At 41.3% G+C, this 16326-nt stretch overlaps 1 protein-coding gene across 2 annotated transcripts; it reads right to left on the bottom strand.

Annotated features, from left to right (window-relative positions):
• Positions 1 to 519: 519 nt before the first annotated feature.
• Positions 520 to 6559, bottom strand: COA6 (cytochrome c oxidase assembly factor 6). 2 transcript variants are annotated; one of them, XM_079699263.1, is made up of 3 exons: positions 6551 to 6559; positions 5662 to 5821; positions 520 to 871 (listed from the first exon to the last, which is right to left on the bottom strand). In XM_079699263.1, exons 2-3 carry the CDS (start codon positions 5803 to 5805, stop codon positions 776 to 778), a joined length of 240 nt encoding a protein of 79 aa, XP_079555389.1. In that variant the 5' UTR covers positions 5806 to 5821; positions 6551 to 6559; the 3' UTR covers positions 520 to 775. The 2 variants fall into 2 exon arrangements, with proteins under 2 accessions (XP_079555389.1, XP_079555388.1); XM_079699262.1 differs by lacking the exon at positions 6551 to 6559 and adding an exon at positions 6348 to 6432.
• Positions 6560 to 16326: the final 9767 nt, after the last annotated feature.

The following is a 16326-nucleotide window of genomic DNA, read 5'->3' on the forward strand; positions in this document are numbered from 1 at the left end:
TTAGATTCCAGCTGTTCATTGCTGGTATACACAAATATGATTTTCTTTTGTATATTGACCTTGTTTCCTGCCACCTTTCTAAGATTCACTTATTAATTCTAGGTGCTCTTTTTGTCGATTCTTTGGGATTTTCTACAAAGATAATCATATTGTCTATGAATAGAGCCAGTTTCATTTGTTCCTTCCCATTTGTGTGCTTTTCTTCTTTTGAGGTAGCTAGGAATCCAGTACCATGTTGAATAGAAGTGAGGATATCCTTCCCTTGTTACTGATTTGAGGGAAAAAGCATTGTCTTATCATTAACTATATTAGCTGTAGGGTTTTTTTGTAGATGGTCTTTATTATTTTACCTGTATATTTTAAGTTGAACCTTCTTCCATTCCTCATTTTCTTCTGTCTGTGTTAAAATGCTAACTCCCAGGACAATGGCAAATCTTATTTTTTTCAGTGTATATCCATATCTCTATCAATAATAGTATTTGCCTACTACCCATCCTCCAACAACAAAAAAGGTACACGTTTTCATAATAAGCTTTAATTTTGTTTTTTCTTAAAATATGTTTTTTACTCAATTAAGCATATTTCATACCATTTTATTTCAAGTCTGTCTTTTGAAAAATGGAATCTTGTTACTTGACTATTTAAATTAAGAGTTGTATATATGGAACAAGCATTGGTGTTTGCCATCATTCATTCAAACTACTGTTGTCCCATAGAGCATTTTTGAATGTCCAGAAAAAATAATTTCAACTTTTCTGAAATGTTCAGGAACAGCCTAGGACTTTGCGGCTGTTTTCGGAGGCTGGAACTCTCCTGCTTCAAATTTTTCTTTGAATTTTAAGTAGTCTCTTCTTTTATCAAAATATTTTATCTGTTGAGAAAAAAGGGTCTGAGATAAGGGCAAGCTATGCAGCTTAAACAAAAGCACAGATTTAAATGTAACTAATTATTCAATATAAATCATATAAGTGGCCTAAGTAATTTATATTTTAGAACCATTTTGAATCAGTGCATCTTATGTATAAGAGTCTCTAAAGAGAGTATAGACCAGTGAGTCCTAACCCTTTTTGGGTTACTGACCCTGTTGAGAATTTGAGTACCCTGTGCACCTTCTCAAGAAGTATATGTGCTTACACATGTGAAATGTACTATGCAAGTTCAGAGTCCATAGGACTCTCAGGTCATAAGACTTCATGATTCAAAGACATTGTACAAGTTTTTCCTGTCAACTGTAAGTTCAACAAGTTTTGTAATTCATTAGCCATCATATTTGTATTAAGTTTATCTTATCCAGAAACATACATTTAAGGAGATAGACACATAGTTAAAAATTATATTCATGAACTATGAATAAGTAAACTGATGGTAAAACTTTAATACACTAAATATTTCATTTTATTATTTCTATTTACATCCTCCTCTTGCCATAGGGAATTTGGAGTATCTTAAAGCCCCATATCCTGAAACAGTAAAATCACAGAAGTAGAAAATCAAGGCCAACCACCAAATCCTCATAGCATCTGCATCTGAGCTGCTCTGCAGACAAGACAAAGGCATGATACCACACACGTTTTCACTGTCAGAACAGAAAAGCTTTTCTTAGGATTTAATTCTTAAATATTTCAATAGAGTCCGAGTTAAGAATGTAGAACTGTGCCTGCCCTGTCTCAAGCTGGGATAAGAGACTCAGATAAAGCCAGCTACAAAGTTAACGTTCCTCTGCAGGACACACCGCAGCCAGACACTGTCCTAAGAGACCCCTCTGAGTGACTACTGCTTTTTTTTTTTTTTTGGCTGTGTTGGGTCTTCGTTGCTGCGCGTGGGCTTTCTCTAGTTGCGGCGAGCAGGGGCTACTCTTCGTTGCGGTGCACAGGCTTCTCATTGCGGTGGCTTCTCTTGTTGTGGAGCATGGGCTCTAGGCGTGCGGGCTCAGTAGTTGTGGCTTGTGGACTCTAGAGCGCAGGCTCAGTGGTTGTGGCGCACAGGCTTAGTTGGTCTGCGGCATGTGGGATCTTCCCGGACCAGGACTCGAACCTGTGTCCCCTGCATTGGCAGGTGGATTCTTAACCACTGCACCACCAGGGAAGTCCCTACTGCTTTCTTATTCACCAAGAAACTCTGTTCTCTAAAATCAAACTATCAGAAATTTGCTCTTTGAAGTTCTTTCGGTAAGGATGAAACACCCCACTTTTGCCTGGGGGATCTGATAGGCACTTTGACAAAAAGAAGCAGTCTTGATTTCCAACTCAGGTGCAGGACTTCACATAAGGATTTCTGAGCATGATGACATGGCAGCATTTATCTTTGTGGAAAATAAGACCCTGGGTCCATTTCTCAGTCCAGAGTTGACAACCTGCTTATACACAGCCCTGCTTTTCTCTGAGCCTATCAAAGCACCACTTCATTTCAGTTTCACCTAAACTCCACCCTTCCCCAAACCCTCTGATAGCTCCTTTCCCTTGGTTGCTGAGACACCCGCAGCAGCTCTGGTGCGTGGGGCTCCCTGATTAGAGCACGTTAATAAATCTCACTGTCAGACTCCACACCCCTGGTGTCCTCAGGCTGACTGAGCTGGGACGGGTGTTATATGTAAAGGGCAACAGATGAAGAAGTGGACAATCCTCTTAACGTTTTTGTGGCAAATCAATAGATCTTTGCATCTCCTGTCACATCTCCAACTGCCTAAATGACAATGCCATTTAGTGGTCCTACTTATACTTCAGTCCCAACTTGTCCAGAACTCAGCTCCTCTCCAGACGTGTTTCTCCTCCCATCACCTATTTCAGTGACTGCATCACTGTCAATGCTCCGATCTCTTTCCCCCTCTTGATCGCGACAGTACAGGCCCACATGATTTCTCACTTGGATTGTTTTAATAGCTCTTTAACTGGTTTCTCTACCCTCCTTCATCCATCCATCACACCACTGCCAAGAATAATCTTTTTGAAATTCCAATTTGATCATGGCACTGCTTGTTTAAAGGTCTTTCAAGGCATCCCTATTGCCTTCAAGGTCAACATCCAAACTCCTCAGTAAGACAAATCAGGTCATTCATGGCTTAATCTCTGCCCATCCGTCTATCTTCTGGGTTGACCACCAGTCCCTAAAATGCTACCCGTCCAGAGCTACCCCATTTCCTGAATGTGCTGACTTCTCATGCATCTTGCTTCCATGCCTTTGCATATACCGTACTCTCTGCTTGAAAAGCTCTGCTCCATAGTCTTTTCCATTCAATGAACAGTTGAGGACCCTCGACATGTGGCACCTCGAAAGAGGCTAATGTCTAAAAGGCTAATAAATCAACAAGCATTTCTTGAGAAGCACTGTGTATGTATAATGCTAGTGTCCTCTAAGCCATTAGATGAGATGCAGGATAGTAGCATGAATGCCAAAATACTGCAATTTCTGAGACATTTCAAAGGTTCACAGGGAAAAGACAGTATCTGAAATTGATGTTAGGATCAAGTATCTTGGCTGTCCGGTTGCTCTATTTGTGGAAGACTGTGTTGGATGAAGCTACAATGACAGACCTGATCCCTGCTCCTTCCTAAGTTACAAACCAACAGGAGGCTTTAAATCGGGCCATTATACAAGGCCGACTGATGAGTGCTATAAAAGGGATAAGCACGGGCTTCCCTGGTGGCGCAGTGGTTGAGAGTCCGCCTGCCAATGCAGGGGACATGGGTTCGTGCCCTGGTCCAGGAAGATCCCACATGCCGCGGAGCGGCTGGGCCCGTGAGCCATGGACACTGAGCCTGCGTGTCCGGAGCCTGTGCTCTGCTACGGGAGAGGCCGCAGCAGTGAGAGGCCCGCGTACCACAAAAAAAAAAAAAAAAAAAAAAAGGGATAAGCAAAGGGCCAGAGAAGAGTAATTTGGTTTTGTGACAGCACAGTTTTATATTTATTATGTAAGAAATTTTTATTTTTAGTGTTTCATCATAGAAGTATTCATTGTGAATCTCTATTTGGTGGTTTTATTTTTATCTTTATTCTCTGGCTGTGACTTCAGCTAAGTAAAAGAATACAAACTGCAATCAGAGAGACCTACTTTCAAATCCCCTCTCTACTACTTTGCTGGTTAGCTGATCTTGAACAAATTATTTCACCTTCCTGAGCCTTAGTTTCTATTATGTAAAAGAGATACAATAGTACCTCACAAGACTGAATGAAAATTAAAGCTAATGAAAACACAATTTCTCACACAGAATGCACTCAGAGAATACTCCCATCACTTCTCCCTCTGTCTCCTTCCCCACCTTCTCACACAAATCTCTGTAAATATCTTTTGCTTTTATTCTATGGCCACTGGGTATGACTCCTGAGTAGAGAGCACAGGTGAAAACGGAGCAAAGGCCTGAGGGCGCAGGCTGGGAAAGGGAGCTCAGTTACAGACTAAGAATAGTCTGCAGAAGACAACTGTTTTCCATGGGAGCGTGGCAGTCACTGTCAGATGCGGCAGTAGTTATTTTGATTGCTTTGCTCTACTGCTCCCTTCTTTTTTTTTTTTTTTTTTTCCGGTACGCGGGCCTCTCACTGCTGTGGCCTCTCCCGTTGCGGAGCACAGGCTCTGGACACGCAGGCTCAGCGGCCATGGCTCACGGGCCCAGCCGCTCCACAGCATGTGGGATCTTCCCGGACCGGGGCACGAACCCGTGTCCCCTGCATCGGCAGGCGGACTCTCAACCACTGCACCACCAGGGAAGCCCTGCTCCCTTCTTTGTTGGAGTCATCTATAACTTTGTAGGTTGCCGTCAGTTTCTCTAACAACGTTCATGTCATAACTCTTGGGTGGTTCAGTATCCATGTGGTTGATCCTGCCAGTACCCTGGCCTCTCAGGTCCTTGACCTCTTTCTTCAATGATCTTGTCCTCCAACCTACCTTACTGCCAGGATCAAAGCCTAGTCCTCGTCCTTACCAACAAATACAGCCCTGCCCTAATCTCAATTCCGGGCATCCTATTCTCCAGCCCCAATAGTGAGAAAGCAAGTTATTCCAATGCTCTGGGCTTCAGTTGCCTCCTCTGGAAATTGACGGCAACACCGCCCATCTCAAAGCGTATTGATGAAGGAGCATCAGGCATTCACACCAGGGCACTTACTGAGCCCAGCGATGTTAGTTCCCTTTTCCAACCCCTCCCATTCTAAGGACTGGCAATACAGAGCAAGAGCGCGTGTCGGCGAGGCACTTGGAGCAGCTGGTGCCAGAATCCACCATATGATCATTTTGTTTCTTCCACTTTCTAAACTCCTTTGTATTTGTACTTTGGGTATATGACCGTATGATTTTGGGTGGGCAACTGGGAATGCTTTATTTCTGATAGCAGCTCTAGGCCAATGAATTTGCCAACTCTTGCCCAAGAGTAAATACTATCCCTTGAGAAGATCCAGGAGAAATCTACCAATTTAGAAGGTTGGAATTTTTTGGTTAGTGTGCGAATGTTTTGCTTTTCAATCATCTTTAAAGTGTCAGGTGACATTTTCCAAAGGTGTGCCTGCTATGTACATAAAACAAGCCTGGATTACGAGACGAGGTTTTCTCTGCTGCTCACGGAAACTGCTCATTTGACATGCTTCAAACAGTGCCTCATTTCATAGCCCACCACTCACCGTAAGCTCTATGTATTTTGACAGCAAACAGAAACACGTCCCAGTGTGACTTACCCACTGTTGGGGACAACTTGATTCAAATGAGCTTCTTAACTTCTTGCACTGAGAAGCGTCCTCTGTGTGCTCATCTAAACACTTCCAGTACTCATCCCGGGCTCCCCAGCAAGCTTGCCTTTCTTTCATAGATGGGGCTGCCATTCCTAGTGGGCTCAAGCTGTCAACCAAAACATGTGATATTAACAAGGAACTTGTAATTTGAGAGAAGGTAAGCCAAAGAAAAAATACTGTTGTTCCCTCCAAGCCCCTCTTTTCTTAAAGTTATGCCTCTGGGTTTTAATGATGCGACTGAAACCAATCAGTTCTATTACATTAACGGTATCGTAAGAGCACTCGCTTCTGACGCTTATCCCTTACACCATGTAATATGCTCCACTGCTGGAGTGACAGCTTGGTCTCAGAAAGTCGGAGTTAGAATTACGGCTCTCACACGGTCTGTCACTTAAGACACTTCACTTATTCTCTAGAGCCTGTTTCCCCATCGGTAAAACAGGGGAGCGGTGCCCATTTTACGAGGTTGCTGTTCGAACCAAAGTGCTATACAAATAAATGCACGAGGCCAAAATCACCAGGCAGGACACGGAGTGCTGCTCCGTCTTGCAGAAGAGGAGCCCGAGGCTCGCGGAAAGTCAGCGACCTCCGGGGTCCATACCCTCCCCGGCGCGCCCCGCCAGCAAGCCCACCTCTCCGCCCGCCCAGAACCAGGCTCCCTTCGGCGCCGACTGGAGGAGAGGCACGCAGCCCAACGACCGAGAAAGAAGGGCGCGGTGCCGAGGACTGGCGCCGCACTCCCGCCTCGCCCGCTTGAGCTCAAGCGGCGTAGACCCCCGGCCCCTCAAGGAAACAATTCACGCGGCGAATGCGCTGGCCTTGGAATGATCCTTACGGGCTACCGTTCGCTGTTCCAGGAGGGCGGGACTTCCTGTTCCGTTCTCTTACCTGTCGCAGTGACTTCTGGGCCTGCTCGGGCGAGGGAGGCGGGTCCTGGGGCTGTGGAGATGGGGAGTGGGTAGGATCCGGTCACTCCTCACAGCGGCCTTGGCTTTATTAACGTCTCGGTGCCTCTCTCCCTGCAGTTTTTCGTGATTTTAACGAACTGTGCTTCTTTCATGAATCTAAATTTCTGCATATATCTCGCCAAGCGCCGTCCGGAAAGCTTAACGTGCGAGCCCTGCCGGAAACGGCGGCTTTGTGTGGAAGTTGGCACCTGAGATGAGAGCGGGACGAAGCGTTAAAGGGCCGCTTAGGCTTAACTCCTCGCTTTTTAAATTAAAAGAAAAAAAAGAAAGAAACGGCCCCAGAAAGAGGCGGGTGACGCCCCAGGACACATGGCAAATAAGTGACTGAGCTGAGAACCCAGGGCACCAAGCTCCCAGTTTCCTGATTCAGATTTAATCCTGTTACATTTACCAACATTATCACCTTTCCCTTGCTTGAACCCTTGCGGCTTTCTTCTGTAGATGGACAAGATCCTTTCAGTTGGTATTTGGAGACATCTAGTGAAAGAATATGAAAGCCAAGTTCCAGTCGGCTGAGATCTGATAGTTCGAGGGACTAAAATGTGAGCCTGATTAGAGTTTACAGCTAAGATCTCTGGACTTGGATCTGAAAGTTGCCGGCGGTAATACAAATTGGTCAGGAGAGTGGGTAAAATTAATACCTGTATTATTGTTTTAATCTTACTTGTGGCTTTTTTTACTCCCTAAACGCCGAGGTGTTTTTTTTTTTTTTTTAAGATGTTGGGGGTAGGAGTTTATTAATTAATTTATTTATTTTTGCTGTGTTGGGTCTTCGTTTCTGTGCGAGGGCTTTCTCTAGTTGTGGCAAGCGGGGGCCACTCTTCATCGCCGGGCGCGGGCCTCTCACTACCGCGGCCTCTCTTGTTGCGGAGCACAGGCTCCAGACGCGCAGGCTCAGCAGTTGTGGCTCACGGGCCCAGTTGCTCCGCGGCATGTGGGATCTTCCCAGACCAGGGCTCGAACCCATGTATCCTGCATCAGCAGGCGTACTCTCAACCACTGCGCCACCAGGGAGGCCCCCCCGAGGTGTTTTTTTAAAAGGAATGAAAAGCGCTGCTCCAGATATTTTGAAAGATACTCTTTTTAATATTTTAGTGAATATCTCAGCAGAATCTTTATTTGAAAGCACGTTTGTAGATACAGGTCAGTCGTCCAGTTCTCTTAAAGATCCCATCTGCGCCATCATCTAGTCCTGTTGAATTCTAAGTGCTTATAAAACTCACAAGCAGTTTACAGCTCTGCGCTCAGTGCTGGTATTTAATCCTTTACAAATAAACATACGCACATTTTCAGGTTGGCTGTGTGAAGCCTAAGTACCACCAAACATATGTTCTACAATATGGGAAGTATTTCTGTAATAGTTAATGGAGTCTAATAAGTGGATTGCTTTAGCTTTACCAGGGCCACCAATTCTTTTATACTGTGTCTATCAAGGGCAGTTTATATAAAGATAGTATCTTTTAAGTATGACTAATGAGATACAAAAAGGATGAGGAGTCTTGAATGACTTATGAGTTGAAAAAAATATTTAAAGTTTAAAATTGTTATGCACTTAAATATATATATAATATATAAAGGGAATCAACGAAATTATAAAGAAAAAAATATATGGCCATAGTGGGTGATTTTAACAAGCCTTTCCCAGTCATTGTTAAGACAAACAAAAGAAAAATCAGTAAGGGTATAGAAAATTTGAATAACATGATGTACAAACTTGACCTAATGAATATACACAGAAAAACACAACCAAAATCAGAACATGTTTTTTGGAACGCAAACATGGCATATTACCAAAATCAACTGCATACTTAGCTGTAAAGCAACTCTCAACGAATTTTAAAGATTGAAATCATTCAGCAAGTGTTTTTTGAGCACAGTGCTGTTAAGCTAGAAATCAATAAAGAACTATAAAAACAAGTCCATGTAACCCATAGCCAAAGAGTCATAATGGTAATGAGAAAATTTTTTGAGCTGAATAATAAAATACAATAGCAACACCTGCGGAATAAAGTTAACGTATAGTACGTAGAGGGAAGTTTATAGCCTTAAGTAAGTACATTAGAAAAGAGGCTGAAAGGTCTTTAGCTAAACATTCCCTTTCAAGAAGTTAGAAAAAGGAGAGCAAAATTAAAGAAAGTGGAAGGAGGGACATAATGCTGGAAACAGAAATGGGAAATGAAAGTAGTGGTGTGCCAGACACTGCCTGTACTAGCTCAGGAGAGCCAACTGTGCACACCTCTTCCCAATTCCATGGTCAGTAGTATCAATCTGGTAGCTTGAAATTGCCCCGATGGGAATCTTCACACTGGATATCAGCCAACAAGGTAGTGTTTTGTTTTGTTATGTTCAGAGCCAATTAACTAGCACACCACTGCATACAGTAGATTTTAAAAATCCAGAAGTTGATTTTTTTTGGAAAAGACTAATAAAATTGACAAATATTTAACAGTATTGAGCAATAAAAGGAAAGATGTTAACAACCTATGTCAATAATGAAAACTATACTTTAGAAATCAAAACAGAACATCTTGTAAACAACTTGATGCAAATAAAGTGTAGATGATTGTACAAATCTCAAGAAAAACAACTAGCTGACTAAAGAGAAGAAAATATGAATAGTCCCAAACCATTAAAAATTTGAATCAATAGTAATGAAGGTTCACACACAAATTCCAGGTCAATGGCTCCACCAGTAAGTTCCTCCAAACTTTGAAATAATTCCATTTTTATTGTATGAGGCTACCATAACTTTTGTACTAATTACAAAATCCCCAAACCTTGAAACATCAAACTCTTTGGAACTCATTTGTTGAAAAATGTAACTTAGTGTCACGATAGTCATTATTTATATATCACTTAGTTGACTATATGTTTTGCTGTAGAAATATTGATATTTTTGGTTATAGGTACTGTCCCAGTTCTTGCTACATAGTATACGTTGTACGTTCCATGGTACCTTTCCAATATCCAAAAAAGTCTGTATTCCAGAACATATCTGTCTCCGAGTATTTCAGATAAATTTTGTGGACCTGTATGGAAGAATGATTTTATGACTTTAGGATTGAGAATAATTTTTTTTTAGCCATAAAGGAAAAGATCAATAAATTCAACTACATTAAAATTAAGGACTTTTGTTTACCAAATAACACCATAAAGTGAGTGGAAGAGTCACAATATGGGAGAAGAAGTTTGCAAAGCATATAACAAGGAATTAGTACCCAGAATATATAAAAAACACCTACATCAGGCTTCCCTGGTGGCGCAGTGGTTAAGAATCCACCTGCCAATGAAGAGGACATGGGTTCGATCCCTGGTCCGGAAAGATCCCACATGCCACAAAACAACTAAGCCTGTGCACCACAACTACTGAGCCTGCACGCTAGAGCCTGCGAGCCACAACTACAACTACTGAAGCCCGCGCACCTAGAGTCCGTGCTACGCAACAAGAGAGCCCACCGCAATGAGAAGCCCACGCACCGCAACGAAGAGTAGCCCCCGCTCGCAGCAACTAGAGGAAGACTGCGTGCAGCAATGAAGACCCAAAGCAGCCAAAAATAAATTAATTAAAAAAAATTAATTCTAAAAAAAACCCCACCTACAAATCAATAAGAACCAGAGAGATGACCTAATATTAAAAATAGGCAAAAGGCTTAAGTAGGCACAACACCAAAGAGGAAATACAAATGACCAATAGAAAATATGCACATCCATATTAGCAACCACAGAAATGGACATGAAACTCACAATGCCATACTAGTAGACACCCACCAGACCAAAGAATAATTAAGCCTGACAATAACAAGTTTTAAGAAGGATGAAGCAAAGAGGATCCTCATACTCTAATGGTAGTATAAATTGATAGAGTCACTTTGGAAAACTGTGACTTTAGTAAAGTTGAAGATACACATTCGCTATGACTCAGCAATTCCATTCAGAATCTCTTGTATATGTGCAAGTTTGTAATAGCTAAAAACAACATACAATCCAAACTTATATCAACAATAGAATGGATAAATTGTGATGTCATAAGGTGAAGTATAATGCACCAATGAAAATGAACAACTATAACCATTTATAATATGATGAATCTCAGTATTGAGTGAAAGAAGCAAGTGAATCAAAGAATAGATACCACGTGTTTCCACTTACATAAGGTTCAGAAATGCAAAACTCTACTGTTAAGGATACATACATTAAATAGGAAAACTATTAAGAAAAGAGAAATGGGATGTGACCAGGGAAGGCTTCTGAGGGGCTGACAATGTTGTTTCTGAAACTGGGTGTTTGTTTTATAATTATTCTTTAAATGAACTGTACAAGTAAATCTTATACACTCCTCTGTGAATGAGAATGAATATATGTCATATATATGCATGATATGTGTCATAATTTTTAAGTAAAGTAGAGTAGTTGGCCTGAGAAAGGTCATCTTTAGTCCATTTGATTCACAGAAAGGTAAAAATAATGGTCATTCAGAATATTTATAGTGTGATTACTAGGTTTTTAATGGATTTACCATCTTATGTGGCCTTCAAGGTCAAAAGTCAGTAGTCTCTAGTGCTAACTGTCACTTGGGCAGCTAAGCAATTCCTACTGGTCAATAGTAGGCCTAGGGCAGAGATAAGGAAAGTATTACCAAAGAGATTCAGTGAATTGCAACAATGCCCCTTCCCCCACCCGCTTACTCTCAAGGAGCTCTGTGGTCTAGCCAACAGAGCAAAAACAACTAGAAGAGAGAAATTTTGAGGTGTAGATATGGTAAAAAAAAAATATATATATATATATGTGCGTGTGTGTGTGTGTGTGTGTGTGTGTGTGTGTGTGTATATATATATATGTATATATATGTTAATAACAACAGCAATAATGCAGGATAAGAGTTGGAGAGGCCAAATTCACCTTACAAAATTTGGAAGACTATGGGCAAGTAAAAGAATGTGGGTGCCATGAGATGATTTCAGATGTGCTGTTTTGATACAGAGAGGGTGTAATCTCCAACCTATGTTTGGAGGAGAGAGGAGGCGAAGAGAAGTCAGTGTGAAGAGGTGGAAGACATGTCCTGTTACCATCAAGAGAAGTTTCATGTGGGTGTTCTCCAGTCTGAACTAAGTTGCTCCCCAAACCAATGGTGGGCAGGGCCAGACAGACCCAATAGCCCTGAAAACGTATGAGTTGTTTTTCTCTTGCTGCCCACAGACTTTTTTATTTATAATCTGTACTGTTTTACAAAGCAGTCATCACAGACACCTACTCAGGGACACAAACAAGAAAGATTCCTTTGACTTCAGTGCTGCTGCAGAGATCCTTCTGAATTTCTTTTAGATCTCTATGCTGACTCCTTGCCCTTTTTCCTCCTATTAACTACAGGTACGCTCCAAGATGTTGCCTTTTTTTCTCTCTTTTTCTTTTCTTTGCATTCTGTTTTCCATGGTGAGCTGATTCACCCCTGGAGCTTCAGTTAGCACTTCTTTCAAAAAGACTTGGAAGTCTATGTTTTAGTCCTAATGGAACCTTTGTGCCCATTTTCTCTTTCCAAGTCCCTTGACAGCTATCTCCATTTGTTTGTCCTTCCATCACTCCAATAAGTTCAAAACTGGAACTTGTAGTATTCTTTCTCCAGGAAAGCTTCTCTTTCTAAGCTGTTCCTTTTCATCGGATCTACTAGTCCTTCAGCTGCCAGTTGGGAACCTTTGATCCTTCTTTCATGCTTCTTGCTCTGTACTTACATATCTTGCACAGTGCCAGGCACTGTGGTCAGCCTTGGGGATATAAAGATGAATAAGGATAGATCTTGGTCCTTGAGAAGCTCAGTCTTATGGAGGACATAGGCCATACTCTCCTCTAATAAAGAGTAATAAGACCTATGAGAGAGGCATGCACCAAATGCAGCGGGAGCCCCGCAGGAGTTAAATCAAGAAGGGAAACACAGGCAGTATTAGAGGCAGCAAAGTTCAGTGGATAAGAGTGTAGGTTCAGAACCAGACTGGGCTTGAATCCTACCCCCCTCCCCAGCCAGTGATGTCAAGCTGTGTGACCTTGGACAGGTTCCTGAACTTTTACATACATGGGTTTCTAACTGAAAATGTTGATGATTGTAATATCTACTTAGGTTTCTTGTGAAAGTTAAATGGAATAATCCAAGCAAAGCACTTAGAACAGCACTTACAAAGATTTCATTCATTCACTCAACAAATATTTATTGAGAACTTACTCTGTGCCAGGCACTGTTTTAGGGGCTTGGGAGACATCAGAGAACAATATAGATGAAAACTGCTGCTCTATGGAATGTGAAATCTAGCGGGGAGACAATAAGCAATAACCATAAACAATAAATTCTACATATAGTATGTTAGATAAGTGTCATAGGAAAAAGAAAAACATAAATGTTAGTTATTAGTATTACTATATTTTAGAGGTCACTTGATCTTGGACTTAGAAGTCCTTTAAAGGGAATAATACTATGTTTCATCAAATCTAAAATGCATTCATTATAATTTGCCCCATTGTTTTACATACCCCTAAGAAAGGAAAAAGCGCTGCCAATTAAACTATAACACAATGCTTTTTCATTACCTAAGATTCTTATCTTAGACTTATTTAGACATATTTAGGCATGAATTTAAAAAAATCATATCACAGTAATACATACAGAAGAAGGAAAATAAAAGCAGAAATTGATTAAGGTATTCATGAAACTTCATTATGAGTTCCAGTCCTCAGAATCACTTTTTGATTCTGTCACCAATGTCTGTGTTTTTCCACCAATCTTATCATCTATGGCATTTGGCACTTTGAGCAAGTCCTCTTACCTTATCTTCTCCCCGCCCCTCCTCTCGTCTTTCCAGATCCACTAAAGAGCTAAAAGCCATTGGTGCTGAACAATTCAGCCAACTAGGTACAGGGAGCTTACTCTTCACTCCTATTTTGGGAATGTTGCTTAAACACATCAGAATGACCCTCCACCTGTCTCCTTAACATTTTGATTCTTAGAGGTTAAGAGTGCCCCCTTCTGACCTCCTAGACTGTCTTCTAGGCCATGGACACTCACTCTGCAAGTATGGAATGCTAGTGCTTTCGATGTGTATGCACACACAGGCAGGGACAACTATGTTATGACTGGGGTCTGGCGACAGTTGGGTGCCATCCCCTGTACGATGTGTCCGAGTGTCCGAGGTGTGAAAATGCAGGAACAAGAATGGAGGTGTTAGAGTCAATGAAATACTACGTTATTAACTAGTCTATTTTCCTTTTTCCGAGTATTTACTCTTTGTCAGGCACTGGGCTAAACATTTTACACTTAGGATCTCATTTAATCTTTCTCATTTAATAATAGAGCGCCATTGAGGTAGGCACTCTATTATTCCCATTTTATAGAGCTGCATTATCCAACAGAAATACAAGGCAAGCCACATATGTAATTTAAAATTTTCTAGTAGCCACATTAAAACAAGTAAAATAGAAGCAGGTGAAATGAATTATAATAATATATTTCTTTTAAGCCAATATATTAAAAATATTATCACTTTATCCTATAATCAACCTAAAATATTTGATTTTCCTTTTTTCATACTAACTCTTCTAAATCCAGTGTGTATTTTAACTTAAAACACATGTTAATCTGGACTAATCACATTTCGAGTCCTCAGTGGCCACATGTAGGTAGCAGCTACCATATTAGACAATGTAGTTATAGATGACAAGAGGATTCAAATTGTCCAAGACACGCATAAAATATGTGGCCGAGTGGATTCTCCAAGTGAGATGCACATATAGCTATGTGACTAATTCTTGACATGCGAGTAAAAGTATTTTCTTGCAACTAAGGAAACTTTCCTAAAAAGATAACTGGTGTGATCCATAATGCAAATTTGGGCATAGAAGGAGCCTGATGGGGCCTCTTCATAGAGCAGAGCTGTCATGCCAACACTGGGCAGCCTACCTCTGGACTTTTGCATGAGAGATACTTAAACTCCTATCTTGCTGAAGGCATGACTTTAAGTCTTTGTTACTTGAGGTGCAGAAATAAAAAGAACTTGATACAATCTTCCTGAAAGACAAACAAAATAAGAGTAAGATGGAATATAAGAGAAAGAAAGAAAATTAGTGAATCAGTCCTTTAAATCCAACATCCTACTAATAGTTCAAGAAAGAGAGAAAAGAGAGGGGAGGAAACTTCCCAGAACCAAAGGACACAAGACTCTAGATTCAAAAGGCTCACCGTGTGCCTAGCAAAAGGTGTGGAAGAAACTCAAATCAAGGCATGTTGTGAAAGTTCAGAACACCAGAGACGCCCCTGGAAACTTCTATTAAGCTAAATAAAGACTACTTACAAATTACTAGCAATCAGAATGGCTTTGTCTTTCTCAAGTGGCATCAGAAGCCAAATGACAACAAATCAAATACCTTCAAGATTCTGAGGGAAAATTATTTGCAGCTTAGAATTCGAGAGCCAGCTAAACTATCAATCGAATGTGAGGGCAGGATAGAGACATTTTCAGATTTTTGAGAACCTCTCATATACTTTACTGTAACAGGCTACAGAGAATACCTTCCACCAAAACAAGAAATCAAAAGAAAGACATGGCACAGGATCCAAGAAAGAGGATCTCTGGCACAAAGGGAAATCTCACAATGAAATCTTTGCAGAGAGCAACCAATAGGTATCATAGCAGAAGGAAGGGAGGAAAGTGTTCTCAGGAAATAAACACACAAACTGTTAATGTGCATATGGCAGAAACATTGGCACATTTGAGAAAAAAATTAACAATAGGTAGGTAGAATTTCAGACTCCCCAAAAGGGCTAGTATCTAGCCTCAGTAAAAAGGAAGGAGAAAAAAGAAAATAAATTTGTAAATAGTATATTACTGGGCTCAGCAATTAGCAAGGTTGGCATAGCCACAATAATGTAAATACTAACTATTCATTTAAAAATCATAATAGGGACTTCCCTGGTGGTCCAGTGGTTGAGACTTCACCTCCCACTGCCGGGGGCATGGGTTCAATCCCTGGCCGGGGGAACTAAGATCCCACATGCCTCGGGGCCATAAAACCAAAAACAAAAAACAGAAGCAATATTGTAACAAATTCAATAAAGGCTTTAAAAATGGCCCACTTCGGGCTTCCCTGGTGGCGCAGTGGTTGGGAGTCTGCCTGCTAATGCAGGGGACACGGGTTCGAGCCTTGGTCTGGGAAGATCCCACATGCCACGGAGCGGCTGGGCCCGTGAGCCACAACTACTGAGCCTGCGCGTCTGGAGCCTGTGCTCTGCAACAAGAGGCCGCCATAGTGAGAGGCCTGCGCACCGCAATGAAGAGTGGCCCCCGCTTGCCACAACACAAGCCCTCGCACAGAAACGAAGATGCAACACAGCAAAAATAAATAAATTAAAAATTAATAAACTCCTACCCCCAACATCTTCTTAAAAAAAAAAATGGTCCACATCAAAAAATCTTAAAACAGAAAAATCATAATAAAATTAAGTTAGGGGGATGGAGGGAATACAAGCTGGGATGGCGAGGTGGGTATAGAGAGCTAACAGAATAAAGTCTTAGTGTGGAGTAGCCAAATTGCCTTACTTCACATCACAGCTCTCTTCTTATTGGTTGTATGATGTTAGGTAAGTTATTCAATTTCTTATCTCTGA

Source organism: Hyperoodon ampullatus, assembly GCF_949752795.1.
Source record: "Hyperoodon ampullatus genome assembly, chromosome: 1".
NCBI lineage: Eukaryota > Metazoa > Chordata > Mammalia > Artiodactyla > Ziphiidae > Hyperoodon > Hyperoodon ampullatus.